This window comes from Ornithodoros turicata, chromosome 3 (assembly GCF_037126465.1).
Source record: "Ornithodoros turicata isolate Travis chromosome 3, ASM3712646v1, whole genome shotgun sequence".
Lineage (NCBI taxonomy): Eukaryota > Metazoa > Arthropoda > Arachnida > Ixodida > Argasidae > Ornithodoros > Ornithodoros turicata.
Window position 1 is genome coordinate 9,528,333 of NC_088203.1, and position 25,118 is coordinate 9,553,450.

Consider the following 25,118-nt stretch of genomic DNA (forward strand, 5'->3'; position numbering starts at 1 on the left):
CCCCATAGAGCCCATAGTATAGCTAAATTCACACAACACTGGGCACACGACCAATGAGAGTGCAGCGATTGCTTCCTCAATCCTCCAATCAGAAGTCTTTCCGTCCGGCTCGCAGCCCGACCGGTTCTGGCTGTTGCTTTCCATACTGGCTTGTACCGGCTACCCCTCACCTCTAAGTCTACTAGCTTTCATGCACGTCGTAAAGTTATTCCGTGATTCACAAACAGCTGTGAAAAGTGTCGTAATGAACAAATTTATTTATACTGACACAATCGGCAGGTTGACACATATACATGCACTGAGCGTACTCAGTCCATTGCGTAGCGCTTCCTAGCACACTGGAACAAAGTTCTAACTTGCAAAATACGCATATCGACACAGCTTATTCCCAGCAACGAACAACTGTCACATACTTGCGCACATTTGCTTGATCACCATGTCCTTGCCTGCTACACGTCAAACATAAAATGCTGCTTCATGAATCGGATTTTCTTGTCACCGCTATGCAGATCTGACGGCGCTCGAACATATTCATCGAGCCAGAATTCACGACAACACTTCAGTTTGAAATCCGATTGGCTCTTTGTAGACCAATGCTTGTGGCGACAAACAGTACAACACGATCAAAGGCACCATAATACACGGATAAAACGGCGATCGGCGAACTCACTTGCCTCCCAACGAAAGACACTGCCAACGGGGCGCCCACCGTTCAGATTTCAAATGAAACCGCCGAAGGAGAACGCAGCACGCAGGCGAGGAAGCGCGAAGTGCCGCTTTCAAATTCTGGCAACCAATCCGGACACGCTTGTGGCGTCCGACCAATGGAGAGGCACGGATTGCTTCGTGCGCAGTAACACGCATTTTGATACAGATTTTGCGAGAGCTGTGGGGGGCTGGCGCAACTAGCGCAACGGACGACGTACCTTCGAGATGGGTGACCGCATGCCAGGTATGGTAGGTAACCAAGCAGACAGGTGGAACGAATCTCGCAACATGGGTCGCGAGAACATGCCTCCACCTCAGAAGCCCCGATGGGAGAGGGGTCGAGGTTCTTCGCAAATAGATCCCGTTCTGGAACAACTGTCTTACCTCCGTGGTCCTTCCTCGGGTCTTGAAAGTCGAACCGTGGAACCCAAGAAATTTACAGGACGATGTCGTCTTTTCGTCGGCAACTTGCCGAGCAACTTTACGGAGGAACAATTCAAGAAGCTTTTCCAAGACTTCGGCGAAACTGCAGAAGTATTCCTCAACGCTCAAAAGGGATTCGGCTTCGTCAAAATGGTAAGATCTAACATGGCGGCGTTGTATCACAAAATAGGCTTAACGTGCACAGTGAACTCAGCGGCACCCGCATAGTGATCGGTAATTATCGCGGTTCGTTGCCATTTTGCGAAGGCATGTCAGTAAACTATGAGACCGACTGAAGTGCTGATTTGTACAGCAATCACGTAGTGCAGGCGGTGTGCAAGCACTCATGTTGGTGCACTCAGTCGCTAGGGATTTCATTTCCCGCTTTCTTAGAAGCTTATAATCAGTGCAAGGCACAGAGAGCCGCAAACAAAGAAGGCAAACCTACTACAGTATTCTTTGTGACATTCACAGCTGATGTTTAATGAAATGCGACTCGCGCGGTGCGATTTGCGCTGCATAGAAAGGAGACTGTGACTCACTGTGCCAAGGATGTTTGCAGTAATTTTAAGCAAGATTGTTGTCAGTTTCACAAGTTTACATCTCTGAAGTAAAATTGGGTCATACAAATACACAGTTACATTTGTGTGTAACGCCTTCATAGGCTCTTGGGGAGTAATAAAATGACTAAATAAAATCAGCTCTTACAAATTCAGGACGTTCGTCAAGCACACATTTTCTTCTCCAGGACACCCGCCAAAATGCGGAAGCTGCCAAGGCCGCCCTGGACTTCTTGCCATTGCAAAACAAGCCATTGCGAGTGCGATTCGCCACACATGGTGCAGCCCTCAAAGTGAAGAACTTCAGCCAGTGGGTCACCAACGAACTACTGGAAATGGCCTTTTCCGTGTTTGGCGAAGTGGAGCGTGCTGTGGTCATCGTTGACGACAGGGGCCGTTCGGTCGGCGAAGGCATCGTTGAATTTGCGCGGAAGCAGGCGGCGCAAAATGCTCTCAAACGTTGCTCAGAAGCATGTTTTATGCTCACTAGGTACGTATTTCTTTGTATGTGTCAGTAATCATCCTTCGGGAATACTGGTATCACATGGGCAGTTTAGTGGCAATTGAAAATGAATGGCGATTGAACTGAATGGCGAGTGGCATCTGCTACGTCATTTCAATTACCATTGGCTCGGAGTGCTCCTTGAGTCGACAGAGGGCCGTGAAACATTATTGATGCAGTCAGAGGTACCTGCAAAATGCGCGTGGCATTTTCATGTTTTGTCAGTGGCTAAACAAATAATGGAACCACATTAGAAAACCTCGATGAATTTAATGTAAAATCACGAAACTAATACAACAGTTAGTACGTGGCTGGCGCATTCTCAATGTGTTGGCAGTGCCACTCGAGATACCCAATGGCCACTCTCTTCAACGGTGATTCGAATGGCTGTATGACAGAGATATCAACCCTTACCCATAGCACACCGCGGCCAGTGATTGTGGAGCCTTTGGAGCAACGTGACACGGATGACGGCCTCCCCGAGATGAACTTTCCTCCCAACCACAAGGCCATGTTGAAGGAGCGCGAGATGGGGCCTCGTATAGCCGAGCCCGGTTCCTTCGAGTTCGAGTTTGCCATGCGTTGGAAGAAGCTGTACGACGGCGAGCGTCTCCGCAAGGAGTCGCTGGAGCAGGACGTCATGAAATGTCGGCGTCAGCTGGAAGACCAGATGGAGTTTTACCTCTACGAGCACGAGGCCAAAATGCTCAGAGAAAGTGAGTCCGCATTTTATTTTTATGGGTTCCCATTTTTCGTGTATTATTATTTTTGAAGTTTTTTTTTTTTTGTGTGTGTGTTTTGACATACAAGACATCTAACTGCAGACAATTGTCGCGTTCGTTGAGCGCAGAAAATGACCTCACAAGACTACGATAGTATGGATATATCGAAAAGTTAAGGCCAGCCCTTAACGTGTAGCTGCTGAAACAGAAAGGGACTCACAGCTCCTTTCATGGTGCGTGAGCAGTAGGAATCAAATTTTCTAGCAATTTTGCAACGGGATAGTGTGTGCCATGTCCACGGAGGAAGAGACAAAAAAAATAACAAAATCTGCAGCTACAACGAGAAGGGAATGGAAAGGGTCAGCACGACACATTCCTAACTCATGGGACATTTGTTTAACTTATTCCTTCGGCGTATTATTTGGCTCTGTTGTTCCTCGTTCCGCCTATTCCAATCCAATCTCCCTCGCCCCTTCAGGCGGGTGCGTACATCTGTCGAAACCCGAATGGTCCCAAAAAAATTATCGGTGTGGCAGCTATCGCCGTTTGAACGTAATTCGCGGAGCACCAATTACGTTTGGTCTCAACTTCTGTTCTTGTTTCAGAACTCCGAATGATGGAGGAGCAGAGCAGTATGATGGCTCGCGAACGGGAAATGAGGCAAGTCTCTCCCGACCTAACCCCAACTTACTCCAGACCAGCTTATTTGGTCTATCGCATAATACGCGACAGAGCGAAATGTGTGCAACGGTGGATCTTTTTCTCTCTTGTAGACTGCAGGAGGAGCGCAGGCGCGAGGAAGAGCGCCGACGCCACGAGGAGGCTTTCTTGAAGCAGCAACAGCAGCAGGAGGAAGAAATGCGCAGAAGACGAGAGGAGGAGGGGGCTGCCACCAGGTCAGGGGTGTACCACAGTGGGGTGGCGGCTCCACCCCCGCCTCCGCACATGATGGGAGGTGCCATGGGGGGTGCCATGGGAGGTCAGTGTCCACCCATTTTTATTGTGTGCCATTCTATAAATGCAAAAATGCTCCAAAAGCCGGGAGGCGACATAACTGGACAAAAAAATAGAGAACTCCGACTTAACAAAACAATATAACATGGTTTACTCAGACGTTTCGTCCGTCATGCGACGGACATCATCAGTGCCAAACTGAATGAGAGATTACACAACCGGTGGCTATTTAAGGAGGTGGGAGTATTCCCAAACGATACTCCCATCTCCTTAAATAGCGACCGGTTGTGTAATCTTTCATTCAGTTTGGCGACGGACGAAACGTCTGAGTAACCCTTGTTATCTTGTTAAGTCGGGAGTTCTCTTTTTTTTTTTTCATTCTATAATGTCAGTGTGGTGGAATGTGAGTGGTGTCAGTGATTTATCCAGAATCGCTACCATGAGGGGGTGTTGCAAGACATTGGGGGGGGGGGGGGTTCATTATTACAGTTAAGTTGTAGCTGGTCTGTGTATCGTTGGCAGCATGTTTTGTAGAATGCCCTGTAGGCGGTGCACAGGAAGAAAATAGAGGGAGTGTCATCAAACATTTGACATTTGTGGGGGGGAGGGGGAGATGCATGGTTTCCACTGGTCCTTGAAGACCTGGAATTTGAAAATGTAATTTTCAAGGAAACTCTTTGATTTTTGCAACTTATTCTCGTTCTCATGGAGCGGCTGGAGCAAGTTTCGCTAATCCAACGTCAGAACTACGGTTTTCCGAAACCACAGGAGTAGTAACAGGAATTAGCAGCTAGAAATTATATTAATCCATAATCCTTTATTATTAGAAATTATATTAATCCGTTATCCGTAATCCTCCATTATATTAATCAGTTTTCCTTTCTGTCCTATGATCTTTAAAATTAAGGAGTCGTCAGCCACATTCGTGAACGGATCACCGATGTGATGTCCCCGCGTGTTCTCTCGTGGTGCCTGTAGCTTACGAATATTTTTGCAAAAATATCGAACTGCATTTCATAAGCTGTGTTTTACATCCCGGACAAAGTGATGGCTGAGCCTTAAAAAGGTCCTCGACAGACCCTCGGAAATTTTGTTCCAAAATTTGCAAAATTCAGTGGGAACCATGCTGTCTGAATAAATCTCTTCTCCAGAATGGAACATATCACCCGGCATGACTAACGCAGACGACGCTCACCCTTGCAGGTTACAACGGCAGCTTCAATGACGGTCCACAGTCCAGTGCTGCCGTGAGTATCTCGTTGCATGTCAGTAGGGTGCGCTCGAAGCTTTCGTGCGGGTTGGCGGGTTCAGTACGTCGTCCAACTTGGGCAACATAGCGGGAGCTATTTTTCAGAAACAAGCCTGGAGTGTTTAACATAATTTATGGGGGACTCGATAGTGTTGGTGCTGTGCATTCTCCGCAGTGCTTGCCTGTACTAATGCAACTGCCATTGCCCATGAAAGGCAGCACGGGGAGGTGACTTCGGAAAATGTTGCGGGACGTAATGCCTCGGAGAATCGTGGGAGTCTGCGGGGTGGTGGAGATAATGGTCTCTTGACCGGCATCCCATCCTTCAATTGTATCGACACAAGAAAAAAACATAAACAACATGAATGAAGTAGCGAAGAATGAAGATTGAAAAGTGTAGTTTATTTGTTTCTTGTGTCGCTACAGCTGAAGTATGTATAGAGCCTGAAGTTTTCGGGAAATATTTCTTCCTACATTCGGGGGTAAAAATCGGGTAAATAAACATGTGCACTAAATTCATGCAAATTCGGGTGGAAAAACTTCCAGTACGCTAAATTCGGGATGAAATCGCGCTGTTATTCAAACTGACTGTAGCGGTTTGGTACAAACGGTGATGTACTGCATTTTTCTGCCAAACAAGTAAGTTGGTGCATTCCTACAGACATCCCAGTGAGGGCAATTTGCTGGGTAAAAATCTGGTTTCACCCTAAAGAGGCAACCTTCAATTCGGGGTGCAAATTTGAGGAAGGATCGAGTAAAACCCTAAAACTTCAGTCTCTAAGTATGTACCAACCGGTCTGATTTATTTTGCGCTGCATCCCACGTTGTGTGAAGACCAGCGAAGCTAAAGCATAAGGACGGAATGTCCATTACGTCTCAGCCACAGACCTGTGTACCAGGCACACTGTTCTTTGCACTATAAGTGATGGAACTTGGCTGAAAATGGAGGTCTCGTATTTTGTGAGCTAGCATTCGCAGGATACCTGCAGAGTACAGAGTAGTTGCAGTTGTTGTGGGATGAGTCATCCAAGTGGTCTTATGTGACTCCGGTGCCCATGAATATCGGTTACCTCTTTTTCAAGCGGGAACTGACTGTTGGTATTGGGTCGAGGATGGGACGGAACCAAAACGGGAATTCTCTAGGCACGGTGGCTGTAAATTACTTGTTAACAAACTCTCTATTGCCACTTAAAATTCATCTCTTTCATGACTTTTAAACCAGCATCACAATCACCCAATATTTGTCTTCAGTGAGCCGCTGAGAACCTTACTATTTTGTTGCTGTGGAATGGAACTGCCTGTACCTGAACCCTGCTTAGTCTGTAGGTCAGGGGACGCGTGTGCATTTGTTGCACTTAGGTTTTAAGGTGTTTCATGTATGCCTCGTAGAGTCGGGAAGACTGCCCTGCTCCTTTTTGTTCACTTAATTGTCATTTAGAGTACACAGATAAGATCAGGTTCATGTTATGGGAGAAATTTTTAAGCTGAGTTTTAACGGAATTTTGTTCTGCATTCGTAATTATTTTACTCTCGTGACTTTACTTGTTCGGGTTGACCTCTCCTTCTCCTCTCATCTACTTGTGAAAAGGATGTGAAGGACTTTGGAGCGGATGCGAATGTGTGTAAGCGACTGCAGCAAGGCTCTCTCACTGCTTTAAGCGTAGACTTAAAAGTGACACTGTTTCACCTGCACAAGCTGGAGTGCAGCCCCTTATGAGAACTTGGGAAAGATGAAGATAAAAAATGAAAGATATATATGAAATACAAGAAAATATTAAAAAATAAAAAATGAAGATAAAAAAAGACGGGCTGATGAAACTGGGCGTTATTGCTGAGTATGGTTCAAACTGTACTAAGCAACTGAGTACCACGGGTGGGCTGACCTTACAGTAGGGCTTTTATAAAACCATTGCGGCAGTCAAGTATTTCGAACTCACTTTTGTTGCTTTTATTGTTCGTTGAAGTTCTGGGAGACGTGTGGTGGGAACACCTTTTCTCGAGGTGATACAGACGTTTCTTTAAGGGAGGCGTTTATGTAATTGACCCTATATGTGCAATGAGGGGGTAAGCTGTGGATGAATTTTAGCACCACGATAGTCGTATTTAAGTTAGTCACATAGTCATAGCCATAGTCATAGCCACATACAGTCAACCCTCGATTTATGAACACCCTCGGTTCCTCGCAAAATCGTTCATAAATCGAAAATTCCGTTAAGTGAGTACTATCGAGCAAATGGAACAGTATTTCCGATTTGGTATTGTGTTTATAATGCAACATATTGTGTAATTTTGCTTTGGACCAAGCCTTCCGCTGTGTCAATCTTGGAAAGAGGAGATGTCAGCACGTTCGCACTCAACTGGTCTCGGATTGCCTCTGGGGTTTTTAACCTATGTTTATTAATCTCCGGGTGACAGCGGACACCTTATTCGTGAATTGAGGTCAGGAACACTTCTGCAAAAACCCGTTTGTTGTTCGGATTTCGAGGCGTTAAGAACCGAGGGTGCAATACCTGGAAAATGTTTTGTCCGTTCAAGCGTCATTCATAAGACCACGAATAATCCCTTTGAAGGCTTTTGTTAGCCTCGGAACGACCCGTTCATAAATTGAGGGCAAAAATGCTTAGCAACTCCTAGTTGGTTCCCAGAAATTCCATTCATTATTCGAATATCGAAGTTCATAAAACGAGGGAAAAATGAACGTAAAAAGTTTGGTTCCTCATGCTAGTGTTCATAAAACGAGGGAATTCATAAATCGAAGGTTCATAAATCGAGGGTTGACTGTAGTCAGTACGCATTGACTGATTCTGCTCTTCCACTGGTTGCGTTCTCCAGGCCACGTACACGTACCCGTTCTACTCTCCTGCCGTCAAAAGTGCGTAGCCACGTTTTGCTAAACTAGGTAGCCTTGTCTGCTTACGGGAGGAAGCCTAGTGCCGTGGACCATTTCTTCACTTCTGTGTGTGCTGTGTTACAGGGTTTGACGTTGTATCTAGTCATACACCATGAATACATCAATACAATATGTTAGTTACATCGTTTGAGTATGTCGTTTAACTGTTTTATCACTGCACGCAAAACTGTCATGTTTGAAATGATTCGCAGTCATTTCCTGCAGTGCAGACGACACACGTAATATGGCTGGTGCCTTGCGTTTTAGGGTTAATAATAATATTTAAAAAAAACGCACGAAAAGAAACTCAAGTACAGAAAACATGTCCCAGAATGTTGGGGACAGCAATTACGAGACAAGCACAGCACGGAACTCGGAACAGCAATAAATTTGTGATGCCTCGTAATTTTTTTTTTTTTTTTTTTCCAAAATCAAGCCCACCAATACAGGTACCGAAGAACCCCGAGCACCTAACATTCAGCGCTGCCATTAGCTATCTCGGGTTAATTTCAAATATGAGAAGAGTTTCTATTGCATTTTTTTCACCCAAAAATTGCTGTTCTACCTGATTTTACAGCTCCTGAAATAAAAGCCACAAGGGACTAGAGATTTCCCAGGCACCTACAGCTTTTATTTAGGGCTGTGCGAATATTCGAAAATTTGAATATGGAATGAAGATCTGATGCTATTCGCAACCTATTTTTCGTGTTTTTAATTTTGGAATAGTACTGAAGCGAGGTATCGCTATCGCCATTCTGCAAGTGGGCTTCGCCTCATTACATCCAGGGGTTAGGTGAAGCCAACTTCGCATCCCCCAACGGCTCCACCCTGCAAGTCGGCTTCGCGTCATTACACTCGAGTGTTAGGTGAAGCCCACTTTACACTAAAGCCTACAACTTCTGTGAACTTATGGTCAACACTGTACTCTGGGCATAGCAGGTTCCAGTAAATGTACTCCCAACTTTGGGAGAATGTTACGTTCACTAACAGATCGAAATATGCACAAAATCTGTAAGAAAAAGTACAGGAAATTCACTGTGTAAACATAGAAATGAGGAGATGCACACAAAGCAGGCTGCATGGAACATGTTCAGTAACTCTCAATGCAGTTCATCCCACTAATGCAGTCTACCATACACAACACAGAGGGACCCTTCTCTCACAGTATGTTATGCTGGGTGAAAAGGCTCACAAGTTTGTAGCAGAACATCATCGAACAAGCACAACAGCACAAAATATTTCACCACGAGGTATGCAAAATTATTGAAATTGGGCCTTTTCTGATTATTCAAATTTGACGACTTCTGAAGAAATTATTCGGGTTGGATTCGCAGTGCAAGTGAAATATGCAGGGCTGTGCGAATCCGAATATTTTAAGTCGTATTGAATATCGAATCGAATGGGGAAAAAATTCCGAGTACCGAATCGAATATCGAATATTTGTGCAAAATTTACAGTATGTAACTTTTGCACTAAAACTTTCCATTTTGTGGCCCGTGGCTTTTGTGTAATTTTTCTGGCATTAACTGTCACAAGAGAGACATGCAATTCTTCTGTTTAAAGCCCCTACTCGTTTAATTTTACATCAGGGTGCTTGACGGAATGGCGTAAATGCAGGCTAGCTGGTGGATAAATTCCATGATAGGCAAGCCTGAGCGATGGGCAGGACACGTAAACAAACCTTTGAGCCTTCGTGTTTGTGTTTGTTTACGTGTCCTGCCCATCGCTCAGGCTTTCCTATCATGGAATCAGGGTGCTTCCTGCTTTTCAGGTGAGCCCACACTTACTAGAGTGGTTACCTTCATTTCAAAATTTTACGTCAGGCAGTAGCATGTTATACGGATGAGGCTGTAATTAAAGCAGTAAACAACCACAGGCCATTTGTGAAACAAACAAATTAGCATCCTGCCTCAGCTTTGCCATGAACACCCTTTAGTTTGTGCTCTCACCCGAGGAAACTGCACTGCTGAAATTTTAGACACAAAGGACATCTTTAAAACACCCTTCTTGTTTGTGGGCTGTAGTCATTACTCAAGAGTCCTAACTTTTTAAAGGCAACCTCACAAAGATAAAATTAAAGTCCCTCGTTGGCACCGCTAAACTGTATGTGGGAGGGGAGCCATCTCTTCCACAGACGATGTCTACAAAACTAAGTTTGGATAACGTTATCTTAAACTAGACACCGTCCGGCCTGTGTTGGTCCTGCAACAAGGGCAATTTCGTAAAGCAGGCTTCACCTCATGCACGGAAGCATCAGGTGAAGCCCACTTTCAGGTTGTGTCGTTCATATTCGTGGGATAGTCTAAAAATCGAATATTAGATATTTGATTCGCGAATCGAATAGTTCGAGCGTTTGATATTCGATTCAAATTCGAGAACTCAAATATTCGCACACACCTAGAAATATGCGTAAACTATTCACGATGGAAATTTTTCTGTTTGCACAGCTCTACTTTTATCAGCTCTGTGTTTGCAGCTTATCATTGACGGTGACATGACACAAAAGTATGCTGCCGTGAAACTCTTTGCTTGAATGGCTGTTCGTGATGGGGTCCTTTGTAACAAGTAGAAGGCAGGCAAGCTCGCATCATCTTCATCGGCTCGTTGAAAAGGGTGAAATGTTGTCAAGTTTGACAGAGTGCAACAGAGGTGTTTGATGTGCTGCACCGTGTCGTTTATAATCTTGCATCTCGTTCCGAATATTTGCCTCTAGCAATCCAGGGGTTTGTTGCTCAACTTTTCATTATTCCGCATTACACGATAAATGTGTTGCTTACTTGCGGTTCGTCACAAGCTGCTGCACAATGAACGATCGCAATGTTAATTTGAAATTCTTGCCTACCACAAATGGCGTGTGACGTGTAAAGTGCGCCTGCTTTAAAAAATACTGATAACAAATGGTGTGTTCTGCTCTGCATTGAGCTCTAGTAGCATGCTACAGTGCTGCTGATTTTCGTTGTAGTAAAAAGAGAACATGATGATGATAATGGTCGTGGTGGCCATTTCCTTTATATCTGGCGGACAGCGCATGAACACGCACGCGTCCAAGCAAAAAAACAGTGAAAAAGCTAATAAAAAGAACAGTTCCGCCAGCCGGGATGTTTATTGTGGGACACACCTGTCTTCTCTCAGCCGTATTTCCAAGCGTTTTCTCGTCCAGTGTGCATATTTCTGGTCTGCAACATTCATGCAGTGTTGCTAGATCTACCATTAATATGTCTGCTGGATTTCAGGTTGGTCTACTGAAATACTGAGAGAAAAAAAAGGTCAAAATGTGCTTAAATCAACATAATTTTTTGCCTGAAATGTAGTTTGACTTAGTGAATTCCAATTTACGTTAATTTATAGCAAATACATTGCAAAAATAAAAATGCATATTCGACAGGACACATGAAAACATAGCAGACATGAAGATGAGTTCTGACAAGCTTATGTTTCCTGATGTTGAAAAGTTTTGTTGTGAACCTCTTATATTGACGCATTCAAGTGCACGAACGGAAAGGATATTTTCTGAAGTCAACCTCATGAAGACTCAACTGTGTAACAAGCTTTCGACAGAAACTATTACTTGATTGCTGCAGCACTAGGCGACTGATAGGAGACAAGAACTGCTATAACTTCACTGTGAATGCTGAATTTTGAAACTGTGAATGCATCTTATGAGCGAAAGTGTGTTATGGTGTGCAAGAACATACTGTGTACACCAAATAACAAATATCTTTTACGCTTACTCTATCGTGTATACATCGTGATAGTTTGTCTGTTTGTCATATATGACCCAGTGGTCGAGTCGCGGAGTAGTCCAGTTTGTTTTCGAACGTTATTTTTAGTACATCTGAATTCTACTGAATTTACTGAATTTCTGCACATGTGACCTGGCAGCACTGCATTCATGTTAGGAAGATAGGGGTTGTAGTTCCTCCAGAAATTGACCTCTTGGGGGGGGGGGGGGGGGGGTAGCGAGCTTCCAATGGGGGGTGGAGGGGGTATATGTTTCTGGATACATTTTTTACCGGTTTTTGTACCTGGTAGCTAAGCTATATTGGGTAATCTCAGGAGTTTAAGGGGGGGGGGGATTGGTGTTTCAAAAACACAAGGGTTGTATACCTCCCCTAGGGGGGGGAAGGGAATCTCTGGGGTTAAGACAGCTTGCTCCTTTATTGCACAGAAGGGCTCAGTTACGCTAGAAGCCAAAAAGTTTATGCAGCCTTCTTTGCAGAAACGGACAAATCGAAATTGAGCATTCTGCACAAAATGTAGAAGATCCACCAAATTTCAATTTTTCAGAGTGTACGACCCATCTCCCTGCCTGTTATATCTGAGTAACCCTGTAGCCTTACTAACTTGCTGGTTGCATTTTTGTAACAGGTAATGATCAAGCAGTGCTTATCCTGCTGGTTTTGATGAACGTGGGGATTCAGTGGACATTTCAGACTGTTTGTAAAAACAGTGGCTAGGGGAAGCGGGAACTATGTACTGTTAAGCCAAGTACGAATGTCTAGTTTTTCAGGACAACGGGCATGCTTATAATTTTGATGGTTATTATTATTATACGTATGTGCACTTGCGAAGGAACAAGGATGACTTTAAACTTGCGTCGTGTGATGTAACGTTTCGAATTCATACTTCAAAAGCTTAGGCACTGCGAATGAGTCCAAAACAGGATGTGACAGCAGAAAAACACTGCACACTTTTTAAACTAGTATCTTTTTTTTTTTTTTCAACAAGTTTTTCTGATGTCACGTCCTGTTTTGCACTCCTTTGCAGTGCCTAAACTTTCAAAGCATGAATTACGCGTACCAACTGTCCCACCGTCAAGCTTTGCTCAACATTTCAAAGTTTGGATTAGCAACTGCTTTAGATAGACTTGCTCTGTATCAGCACTTGTTTTTCCCTTGCGTTTTCATCACGGTTGCCAATGGATTCGAGTGGCGCCATTTTGGACTGTTGGGCATGAGGGTATTGGGTCAAACAAACCCGAGAACACTGTCGGGTCGTACAGCGTCGCTGTAAAAGTTCTTTCATGGTAGTGAGAACTGACTTAACAAATGATATGAAGATTGGGGAGGGGGGGTGCTTTCTTCATGTTTCACGATCATGTATGTTTAGGGAGTGACTTTTTCGGGTTAAATGCTTTTCTCAGATTCGGGGGGTAAAAATCGGGCGCTATTTTGTATCGGGGCGTTTTTGTTTCTCCTCTTGTCTATTAAATCCTTTCCTAATCTCTCTCTTTGTTGTTGTTGTTATTGTTTTTTTGCGGGATCGTGACCTTCCAGCGGTAATTCCCGAAGGCATAGACAAGTGACCTATTCTTACATGTGTTACACGTGGCGACCTTTGTTCGTCTTCAGTGGAAACGTCACTTGAGGACTTCATAGTGACTGGAATTCGGGGAGAAATCTGGGGTTTAACCCGAAAAAGTCACTCCCTATAGTATGTTGGGTATACCTGGCATGTTGTTCATGGGGAATGGGTTACGAACACTAATCAAGGTGACGGTTAGTTGACGAACATCCAACCTGACAAAATAGTGCTGAAGAAACACAGGACGAGAACGAGTAACGTGTCTTCCGTGTCTGCATTCCTGTAGTGCTATTTCGTCATGTTATTAGTACTCTGTACTTGGGTGGGTCACAGATGGCGTGTTCCTTTCGTGACGCTGAGAGCCGTTCTAGCCGACTCTAGCCGTTCTTCTAGCCGTTCTGCACACGAGTTGTTTGGTATGAAATACACTATTCTACAGTTAAAGGCACCCTGAACAGGTGTTTGCAGTTGATGGGGTGTACACGTTGTCAAACCAGTCCGCGCATGCAGCGTTCTGGTGTCTATAAATTCTACCTTCGGTGCAGTTTGGTGCTTCCCCGACAAATTAAAAATTGAAACAAATCGTCGACGAGAAGGACACGTATTTGGTGTCTGGTAACACAAGACAGTGGCATTGAAGAACAGGTGCCGTTTCTAATGGAAGCCTGTTCAGACGTCCTTTAATGTAGGTTAGTGCACAAATTGAAGGGTAGTACTGCTTCAGGGTCATATTGAATCGTTGTTGGTCTGTCCGAGTGAATGATAATGGGCACATACTGGACGCTGAAATGACTTTGGGGGGGTCTTGGGTGTACACTAGCTTCCAGGGTGCAGGTAATACGAATAGAGTAGCGGGCTTGCGCATATATTTTCAAGAGCTGGCAACTACATTGCGCTTTAATTGAGTGGAGATGGGACTTGCACAATGTGTTCGGATCGTCATTTTTTTAGCTTCTCAAAATGACTACTCCTCGGTGACTGTCCGTGGTACGAGTCTTTTCAGTTTTTCCCAGAAGGAGTGTGTTTTTTGAGAGTAGTGCTTAACTTCACTTCAAATGATTCACCATGAACTATGACAGAACTATGAACTATGGTAGATTTCTCACGGGGGAATTAAAACAAACGACAGGCATTATACAAAGCCGATAGGCCTGGCGACAGGAATGCCGTGCCGAAAAACCTTGCCCACTGTGCCCCGTTACGTTGCCGCCCACCGAAAGGCATCGGCGGACACTCCTCTGTGTGGGCCGTGTGCAAACCTAATGTGAGGGGGCATGGGGAAGATGTGTGTAGTAGCAAGAGGGGAAAAAAGAACTCGTAGGAGAGGTCCAGAGGCAATTTCAGCCGTGCACGTTTGAATGGGGATAAATCACTTTTGGCAAAAATTCTATTGGGTGTTTGGGAAATTTCATAGCTCTTTTAACAAGAAATGCTAGGTTAGTCATAGCAGCTTCTCTTTTTATTTCTTTATTATTGTTATATATATATATATATTTTTTTTCATATTTAATATCGTGTGCGCTGTTCTTTCATCATTGTGATCCGGCTAATATTTTCCGTACGATTTTGTCAGATTTAACTTGGGCTAGTTGCTGAAGTTGCAGAGTGTAACCTATTGGTGTGTTACCAGCTATACAAGATCCCGTCCTCCTGTCACAACTGCAGTGACCTGAACTTTGACCTTTTGATTCTGGGACACCTTTGGGCATTTTGTGCAGACAATTGTTGTTAACTGGTACAGCCTCTCAAGTCCTGTCTCTAGCCATGCAGGATATTCGGTACCACGCCATATACGCTCCTCGGGGGGAACCCCGCGCACGTAACCTCGTCTCCATCAATATATCCCCCCCTCCCCGGAACCTCTTTCTCCTGGAACCTAGTGTACATCCACGACAGGTTACGAGATATTCTGGGGTCCCTCGGCGGACGGGGCTGTTCGAGACCCACTTTCTTTAACTCTTGCCCTCTCCTCTCTTTTTTTCTTTTATATTTTGTCCCTCTCCCCAACATTGACACCTGGACGACGACGACGACAACGACCGATCGTGGGGACGGTGCTGCAAATGCCCCGGGGATCCTGGCTGCGATTTTCTTCTGCTGCAACTGACCTTCACTTGTGCTTTGGACTTGTAGCGTCAATCACGTTTTGACCAACCGCACATGGGCGGAGGCGGAGGAGGAGGAAGCGACATGAACGGGTCCATGCGGGGTCCGCCCATCCGCGACATGATGATGCGCCGTGACGCCCTCGATCGCGGGGATTACGACATGGACGCCAAGCGACAGCGCAGATATTGATCACCCCTCGGTTACATTTCCAGTCTCATGTTTTAGCATTTAGACTCATCTCTATCGCATCATCGTATCCGGTTGATCGATTGATCGTTTGATCGATTATGTAGCGAATGATTTTTTCTGTTTTTTTCGTCCATCTTTGCTAAAAATTAAAACTGGGGGAACAAGGAGGTGTCAGCACTGGATTCAAGACGCTGGTTTCGGGTCGATGATCCTAGTTTTCCTAGACTTGTCGCGTGTCCATGAATTTTAGAATGTTCTGCACGTTATGTAGTGGTAATGGTACTATAATATTTGACGCTGGTTTAATCTTGACCAAACGGCTCGACACTGTTCATCGGACGTCGCAGTGTGCTGCATTGTAACAAGGTTTCTACGTATGTTGCGAAAACAGATTCTGCTGAGATGGTCACCGGACGTCTCTCTTAAGCATGCGGTCTACTGTAAGCGAACAATCTGAGCGTCGTCGTATACCACCCTTCGTCTTGTAATGTTGTGATGGGATATGTCTATCCTGTGAAGAATAATAAAGGTGCCATCTTTCAGTGAAGGATGAAAAAAAAAAAAAAAGGCTGTTGTAATGAGTTTTACCCACACACAAGTCTGCAAGTCGCATGTTTTGATTTAGTACCGTTCTTGAACCGCGAACCGCCAGACTAAAAATATTTGGGTCCAACTTTTCCTTATTTCTGACTGGTGCTGGGCTACCAACATGGAACGGAGTAGTTGTGCTGAAAGTTAACCTACGGTACGTCTGGAGATGTTTGTACCGATTGAGACAGCTTGAGTGCACAGTAAGAAGACTCACTGCGGATAAAGGGTGGCAATAATGTTGCCCTGTACGGTGATATGAAAGGCAGGAAGGGTTTTGTGAAATGGCATGATCCCACGACAAGTACTGCTGGGGTGGATGTCTTGTCTATTGTCTGAGGCAGGGGTACACAAACTTAAGATGACTTCGGGTGGTACATTTGGGGCACTTTTTTCTGCCGTAGACATGAGCAGTAAATTCGGGTGGTGCAGTCAGAGCAAGAGCCGCGCGTTCGGGTGATGTATAACTGAGCAGTGTTTTTTTGCGGCTGTGCGCCCGCCTGTCATCTTTCTTAGAGCGTCCCGTCAAATTCGCGAGTCAAAAATCGCGACAAGTCAGTATCTCGACTGAGCCCTATGCAGGGTGTCCCAGTGAAAATAGGCCAGGAGTTAAAATAAAGACTGAGAAACTGACCAAGGTTAGGTAAGGAGATCCTTTTACGTATTTCATACTTTGGGGAGTGGGTCAGTTCTTGTAGAGTATGAGCTCGTTGAGACTGACCAACGTTAGGTCAGGAGAGCCTTTTACGTTTCACAGGCTGCATGATGGAGAACAGAGAAGTAATTAAATCCCGTTGATGGCCCAGGATGCACTACAGGTTTTCCCGGCGATTTTAATCCATGTGCCAGCTAAATTAACCATGCCCCATGCCCCCATAAAGTTTGCATGGCACTTGGATTAAAATTGCCGGGAAAACCTGTAGAACAAGAAGAAAAAGTAAAGAAAAACACAAGAAAAAACTCTAAAATGTCTGAGATGTACATACATTGCCACGTGTCGCGAAGTTTGACTCGCGGTTTTGACGTAGAACCGTTTCTTAGTGCATTCACCAGTGACGGCGTGAATCCTTGCGAAAGCAGTAGCAATGAAAGTTCAGTTGACTTCAATAATGCGAATGACGAACAGGAAGATGCACCCTGCTTCTCTCAAGCTGTGCTCTTCATGGACTCTCCGAAGTCGAAACATACATCGCGAAGAATATTATATCTCGAAGGAGGACGCAGCTGTAGTACTCAGAGTGAGCGTCATTACAATATTGTACACTTCAGGTGTCACAAAAAGACTCTGCTCCATCTTTTTGTGTTAGCCGTGATGCAGGTGACAATAGACGATAGCGCGGTGCGCAGCGCCCTTGGCGGAAGAGCGGTAGAGCATCAGGGTGATGACTGCCCCAGGGCGACTCCCATGTAGAGCGCGCATTGGACCTGGGCGATCTCGCTCGGATTACCAGATGCATCACCGGAAATTGCCATTAGTGAGATCGAGTCACCCCTATAATTTTATAATTTTTTTTTTTTTTTTTCGTAGCAAGGAACCCTTCAATCTGCAACATACCCTCAGGTGACAGCATGCTAAAAATTGCTTCATGTAACCTTGATAGACCCTGATGTTTTAGGGTTAAACCTGATTTTTCCCAGAATTGAGGTTCACCTATCTAGGGTTAAACCCGATTTCTACCTGCAAAACTGCAGCTAGGCTAGGTACCTCAAGGCATCGACATACTAGTTTCTCACAAAATATGCGACTGCCCCTTACTTCTGGCTCTCTGAATAAACGGTACAGCGAACGTTTATTCTACAATAATGCCCGATTTCTCCCCAAACTCAGTTTGATGGTAATTTTTCTGCCCGAATTTGAATGAATTTTCGACATCAATTTATTGACCCGATTTCTACCCCCCCCCCACCCCCACCCCCCCCAAAAAAAAAAAAAATTTGGAAAAATATAAAACCCGAAAACTTCAGGGTCTAAACATTGAACACATGGACCATTTTGCAGGCATTCATAAAACTATTTGCTGAAACGTTGCTGCAAATAGTACATTGGGAGTTTTTTTTTTTTTTTTTTTCAGGGAAATTGAGTCTCACGTGTAATATGCTCTTTGCACTATAAACGTGAAATCCTGCATATCGTGACACATCATGTTATGATATACCTCGTACAGCTATCAGTTTTACTTTACTGAACGTTGTGTCGACTTCCGAAGATTCTACTGATGACGCCATGAAGGTCACTGAACACCTAGGGGGACATCTCAGAACAAACTGGGATTCATGGAACCCAGTTTGAGGACCTCTGGTCTAGGGCCTATGTCACTTGCATGGACGTGATGCAATGAATGTTTTCTGCAATGCAGTGTCCAGAAGGAACTCCATGACTGCACCTAACGCACATAGGCTGATGTCAGTCCCCAACATTTTGCGTGCATCAAAAGGACGAACATCGGGCCGAGTAGGTGAACAGGGACCAAAAAATGCACACCAGTCACAAGTTTTGTGAATTTTTTATCTGTGTTAATCTGCCCAGCTCTTGATGTCTTAATTACCTTTACATTCCTTTCTTGTCATTTTTATCTCACACTGTGAAAGATTACCCCAGTGATTTTTGTCATTAACACGTTAACATCCTTTATGGAGCAACTGACAAGAGTTCATCTTCTGCAGCTCGCATATAAAACTAGAGCAACGTGGCAGATTAGGCCTGTTTGGCCTCAAACAGGCCTCTTTGGAGTTCTGTGGCAGGTGCTTCAAATGAGCAACTGCACAGTACACCTACTGAGCTCTCACTGTCAAAAGAATACCGATACTGTCATCAGATACTGGCAGTGTAAGAGCTCTCTCTCTGGTGACCTTGCATCTTTCCTTCCCTGATGTCCTTCCTGGAATCCCCTTTCTCCTGTCCTCTGACTATACCGTCTCCTACCTTGTGGCCACACTGCAAGATGGTGGCAAAGTCTACATCACCGCAACATTGCGCTGCAAGAAAATAAAGATGCTAAAGTTGCCAGGGCAACGTAATGAAAAGCAACAGTGGGGCATGCCAGTTTTGTGGCTTTATGTAGGGCCCTGTCAAGTTGGTCTGGTGCGTTGCATTGTACTTCGCGATCACTAATACGGGAGGTAATTCTCTCATCAGGAAACTGCTCAGAGCGATAAACCATCTGCCACCATCAAACCATCTGGCAGATTGTTGTCCATATGCTGTGCAGGCATTGCTGTCGCAAAACCTTTACATACATATTCGTATGCGTTTGGTGGCACACAAGTCATGTCTTCTAAGTACCCTCCGGCCAATACCCAGATCACCTGATAACCGAGATTGAGCAAAGGATGACTTCTAAGAGATGGCATGAAGCGACGGTCGTGTTTGGGTAAAATCGGATTCTGCCTGCTTGCTGCCGCATGCTTTTCTATTTTCCAGGATCAAGTTTTCCACAACCTTTTTTATAGAGTTCTTTCGATGCAGTAGCCTAAGGTAGTGCACCACTCGTACACATAATAAATTAATTAATAAATAAACATAATTAATAAACACATAACATAATAGAACTTGTCAGAAACCGATTTGGACTAGTAAACATTTGGGAAAAGACCAGGAACCTTTAGAACAGCACACGAAAAATGTTGTACGAGAAGGCGTTCTGGCCGACGAAAATGTCAGTAGGAATGTCGGAAGCCGCAAAAGAGTTATAGACTACCTGCATACGGGAATGGGGAGGAATGGGAGTACGGGAATGCGTCAGGATACGGGAGGAAACACAAACACTGAGAAGGGATAGATTGAGGGCAACTGACAACTTCAGCGACGGTGGCAGTGAAACACAACGGATGAGGGAAGATTAGAAGACTGCGAACTAAACCCGAGACAAGGTGTACAGACATGCACAGTACAGTCGTGCATCAGCTTGTCAGCACCGTTTCACTTTTGAAGGTCAGGGCAATTTATGATTCCAGCAGATTATGCAAGAACAGAAGGCTGCACTATGTTCCTCTTGATTGGAGTGCCAGATTCAAAGACAACCATTTGCCAGTTGTGGCTTATGCAACCTCAGTACCATTTGCAGGTTCACAGCAGAACCCATTATTGCTGTCCAGGTACCAGTGGCAGACAAGTGTTTTGCTATAACACTTCGCTTTGTTTACACTTCACATGACTATGCATACTTTGGGCCAAGATGTTTGTTATTCATTTTACCAGATAAAACATGATTATGACAGTAACACATATTTCGCTGAATGTAGCAAAAAATTGTTACCTTGTAAAGAAAAGAAACTCTGCATGTACTTCCATACTACAGGCAGAAATATTACTTTTAAATTTACCACATAAAACACAAATATGAAAGCAACACCCAATTTTACTAGATATCATGAAAGACTACTTTACTCCAGTGTGAAAATATTATGCACACAACAAGAGATACTTCTTCATTAGATACTTCATCAGAGCATTCATAGTTCAACAACACAATAGATGGTTATTTTCAATGGGGTTGCCTGTTTTGTTTTTTCTGTAAGGATATTGCGTGCTTACACAATTTGAGACAAAATTTGTTTCAAGTTCTGAAAACATTCTCAAGGAAATGACCTGGCTGATGCCATTGCATCTTGTATTTATGTGCATAATGTATGTCTCAAGCAATAGCTGCTCCCACCGTGGCTTTGGGGGACTGACGGATTGATAAGTTTATCTATTGGTCAGAATGCGTAATATTCGCGTAAATTATTTTGACTTCCCAATTTGCATTTCATGAAAACATTGCCATGGGAGCACATTAAAAATGTTTCCGGAAGGATTATTTGTAAAAGAAAAAAACAAAATATAAAAGCCATTACTTCTGTTCGGTATTAGCATAGTATGCTTTGTGTCTTCCTTAATTCCGACGGCGGGAAATTGCGTTATCCTTATTACTGACCATTTTACTGTATTTGCTTCTAAATGCAATCCAACGTAACAAACTTCATGCCGAACTAAGTGAGTGCCCCAGTACTAATGGCACAATTAGAAAGTCATTGAAATTCAAACAATTAGTCTCTAGCAGTGGAGTGCAGGTTAATTTTAAAAGTGCCTGACGGCACTGCTCTAAATATCTGGACAGACAATCACGTATAGGCAAAAGTTTTGGGCCAGAAAGAAGTTGTCTTTTAGGTTGGTCCATTCGACAGAAAGAGATCTTCTGCAGCTGATATTGTGTAGCAGACGACATCTGGAGAATGAAATGGAGGTAAGGATCATGTGCGTAGAGCGCTTCATTTCGTGCTTTGCGCTCCTTCGACTGGGTTATAGCGGGACTCAGTGGGGATATATACTGGGAACGGGTGGTGTGGCGTGGGTCGCGATAATCTTCTGATGCGTTACTGGGGATGCGTCTGGGATGTTGTAGCTATTTGCGCAGCGGACTTTGTGAACTTGTAATTCCACGTAGCCGACAATGACCATGAATATTATGCGCAACAGTATATGGTAAATTACGTAGCTTCGAAGGCTGTTTGTGATTGTGCCTTCGTTGACTTTTGGGCCAAAAAGCGCATCTTAGTGTGGCCTCGCCTGTTAAACGATATGATATGATATTTCAATACGAAGGAGCGTATCATTCTTCTCATTATAGACTGCGTCTTGTAGCTGTCCTCTTCGTGAAGTCGTTTATTAGAAAGTGACTTTCAATATTGACGACAACATGCAATTGGCGTTGCTGTGCAATGAGCAAGTGGCACTTCAGAGTGTCAACACTTACATTTGCAGTTGCTACGAGAGCATGGGGGGGGACAGCGCATTTATTGTAGCACAGTCGCTTTTTATCGTACTTGTCTCGCGACGTAAAGCCACGACTCATAATCATACTTGATACGTCCCGCTGAAGCTTATGAATTGGGTACACGACAAACAGCCGATGCATTGCCGATGTGTACACACGTGCGAGACTGTTTCATGTCAGATGTTTCACGATACGTCGTGTGGCTTGCCAGTTTGATTCGCGAAATATTTGCAAAAAAGGGAAACTTGTGTGTGAGTCATTGGAGACAATTACACGATTGTATGACTCCCAGAATATGCTTCTTGTCAGTGACATCTGTATTCAGTTGAATGGAGTAAACATAATTGGTGGTGGATTCGTAAGACATACATCGTTGCAAAATAGCGCTTTGAGAATTGCGCTCCATAAACTTTGGGGATGCCCCTTACCAAACCCACGTACGTGAATTCTAAACGTGCACGTATTATTGACAGCGTCGTGCGGGTTGAGTCTTTTGCCGCAGCCGTGCGTTGATTTGCATTTCAGATGATGAGATTCATTCCGCTCTGTGGGATTCTTATGTATTAGCAGCGGTGCGAGAGAGCATGCAAAAGATGCAGTTCTTGTTGTACCGAAATCGATGACCACAATGATGACCTGTTGTTTCGTACTACGTGGGGCTTCTGTTGACGTGCACGAGTACTGTATAAGTTGTAGTTTTCACAAAATTTGCGAGCACTCTTTTCTTCGCATTTTTAAAGTTCCGCGAAATATCTGAACCAGTGACAAAGAAATATGCGAACGATATGCCTAAGAAATTTGACCCAGGACACCGAGGCAACTTACGTACGCAGTTTCTTACGCTATTACACTGCATTGTGTCACAGTGTGCCAATCGTATCTGCTCAGTGCGGTGACAAGAACGATGGGAGACTGGGAAATTCGGCAATGACCCAGATACCGACTGTGTAAGGGCCCCGAAATCGCTGCCCTCTCAGTCAGAAGGGTTCAAAAAGATGACAAAATGCAAAGGGTTGTTGCGCAGTTGTAAAATCTACCTGGTAAAATCTATCTAGTTGTAAAATGTAACTTCTACCTGGAAGTTCAAGGTGGAGAGCCCCCTAAGACCCCTGATGCAGGGTCGACCGCAAATTTAAGGTTCCGCGAATAATTGCTTGGTACTGGCTCCTCGCAAGCTTGAGAGTTATTGGGCCCGCGAATTTAACCACTTATACAATATAGGGTTAAAGGTTACAATACAATATAGGGTAGGGTAGAATGTTTGTTATTTATTAAAGTAACGATAATTATTACAAATTGGTGACAGTGTTCTCTTTAAAGAAAGTCTACTCGGGGAAATGATTTCATGTCCTTGGGGCTACTTTTTATCTTTGTCTTCAGCACCACAAAAAATGTGTGCGGCAGAAAACTTGTCTCGGAACCTTTTGGGAGCCGAATTTATTAGTCCACCGTAACTTCGACGTTGAGATAAGCGTTCTTGCGCCATGTTGTGCTGCGCATAAGTTGAAATGCCGAAGCAGAATCGGTCAAATAATTTCATAATGTTAAAACCTTTACTGCAAAGCATCGAACAATTGTGCGGTCGCTATGTGCAACCTTCGTTGCACACAAACTATAAATTAAAGCAATGTTTGCTCGAATTCAATTATCATCCGCACCCGTATTGCTTTTATCTCATGGGATCATTTTGGTAGCAAGGATAACTGCACGAGTGCTGCAGCTGCATGTGTCATATGTGTTTCACATTTTCTGCATAATCCCCGAGGGAATGAACATGTGGGAAAAGTCGCGATTTCTACCAGTACGTACGAGGGTACTGTTGGGGGTTGAGTTTTTGCATGTGACATGCTGCTACACATATATTGTTGCATGTTTTAAAACTTATTCATTGATGCATCTACGTGTTACTGTTACATGAACTATGTTTGAAAGACCAGTGTCTAAAAAAATGTTTACGATGTTGTGTTCTAGAACTGGACTGTCAGGGACTGCGTGATGGAGCATAGGGGTAAGTTTTGCTAGTCCATTCTTGTAGTGTTTAAACCACTCTGGAATTGTGGCTAGATGTCTGTAATGTTCCCTCGTCAGGTAATGGGTGACGACCAACAGCAGTACAGCCCCGAGCCTGAAACCCTCCTTCACGGATTGGCTCAGATTTACAGGATCTCGTCGGCGAGGGCCGAATCGTTTGGTGGACGGAAATCCCTCAGATGTACGCCGATATCTGTGCTTTTTAATCTTTTCGAGAAAACGTTGATACGTGGGCCGTTGATGAGGAATTCTTTTCTGATGCACATGTTTGGGTATGTAGAATGTGTTTCTGCAAACATTTCAGATTGACAACCAGATCCTGCAGAGGGACACCGTGGCAAAAAGATGTACGTGCCTTTACCAACAGCAGAAGGCAAACCAACAGCGAAACAAGCTCTGTTTTTGTCATTACGTCAGAAATAAAGAGCAAGAACAGAGTTACGACGTCCAAAATGTTGCGTTAAACATTGTGAATAGGAAGGGCGTGAGGGATAGGTGTGGGCAACCACTTTTTCCAGGATGCTATTGGAACCCACCTCACAGTAAGGATGTGTCCTAAGATATGGTAGGGTTGCAGGTAAACAGTGTACCTTTGAAGTGGAACTGCAAAACCTCTATTTTGCAGCTTGTGTGCCAGACTATGAAATAAGGGGTACCGCATAATTAAAATTGCGGAGAAGCTGGCCATCAAAAAACGGCACACAAACAGCTCCTGTACAGTAAGTAGCTGTAATGTAGCAGCTGACTTTACGCAGGTTGTGCGAAATGCCTGTTGTCACCCGCGTTGCACTGCATGCCAGAATACCTAGTGAGATTTCTTTTTCTGGGTGCCAAAGGGCCAAAGTTCGCGAGAGACTCCTTTCAGCGTCAAGGTCCGGCTATTCGTATTGGTTCTCATAAGCACGTGACCTATCCCACGACCGGCGGAGATGCCTGTCTGATTAGTTTCGGCATTAGCAGTGTCGATTTTCTCGTCGTCTGTTGCTCTTGTTACAAAAAGATGTAAATAAATGTTCCAAACGTTGATATGGCTTAACTTGAGGCAAGTTAGTTTTGCTTGTTCACGCCAACGAAAATAACAAAAAATGATATTCTGAACGTTGAACTTATAGAAGCTTGTCATATCTCCGTAA

The 25,118-nt window shown here is 44.2% G+C and overlaps 1 protein-coding gene across 3 annotated transcripts; it reads left to right on the forward strand.

Moving 5' to 3' along the window:
- The first annotated feature begins 901 nt into the window (after nucleotides 1-901).
- Nucleotides 902-24,422, forward strand: LOC135388015 (splicing factor, proline- and glutamine-rich-like). Of its 3 annotated transcripts, XM_064617288.1 has the most exons (9): nucleotides 902-1,284; nucleotides 1,880-2,181; nucleotides 2,614-2,909; nucleotides 3,521-3,575; nucleotides 3,689-3,894; nucleotides 5,073-5,116; nucleotides 23,926-23,962; nucleotides 24,043-24,166; nucleotides 24,290-24,422. In XM_064617288.1, exons 1-8 carry the CDS (start codon nucleotides 934-936, stop codon nucleotides 24,051-24,053), a joined length of 1,302 nt encoding a protein of 433 aa, XP_064473358.1. In that variant the 5' UTR covers nucleotides 902-933; the 3' UTR covers nucleotides 24,054-24,166; nucleotides 24,290-24,422. The 3 variants fall into 3 exon arrangements, with proteins under 3 accessions (XP_064473358.1, XP_064473357.1, XP_064473359.1); XM_064617287.1 differs by lacking the exons at nucleotides 23,926-23,962; nucleotides 24,043-24,166; nucleotides 24,290-24,422 and adding an exon at nucleotides 15,446-16,336; XM_064617289.1 differs by lacking the exons at nucleotides 23,926-23,962; nucleotides 24,043-24,166; nucleotides 24,290-24,422 and adding an exon at nucleotides 7,951-8,151.
- Nucleotides 24,423-25,118: the final 696 nt, after the last annotated feature.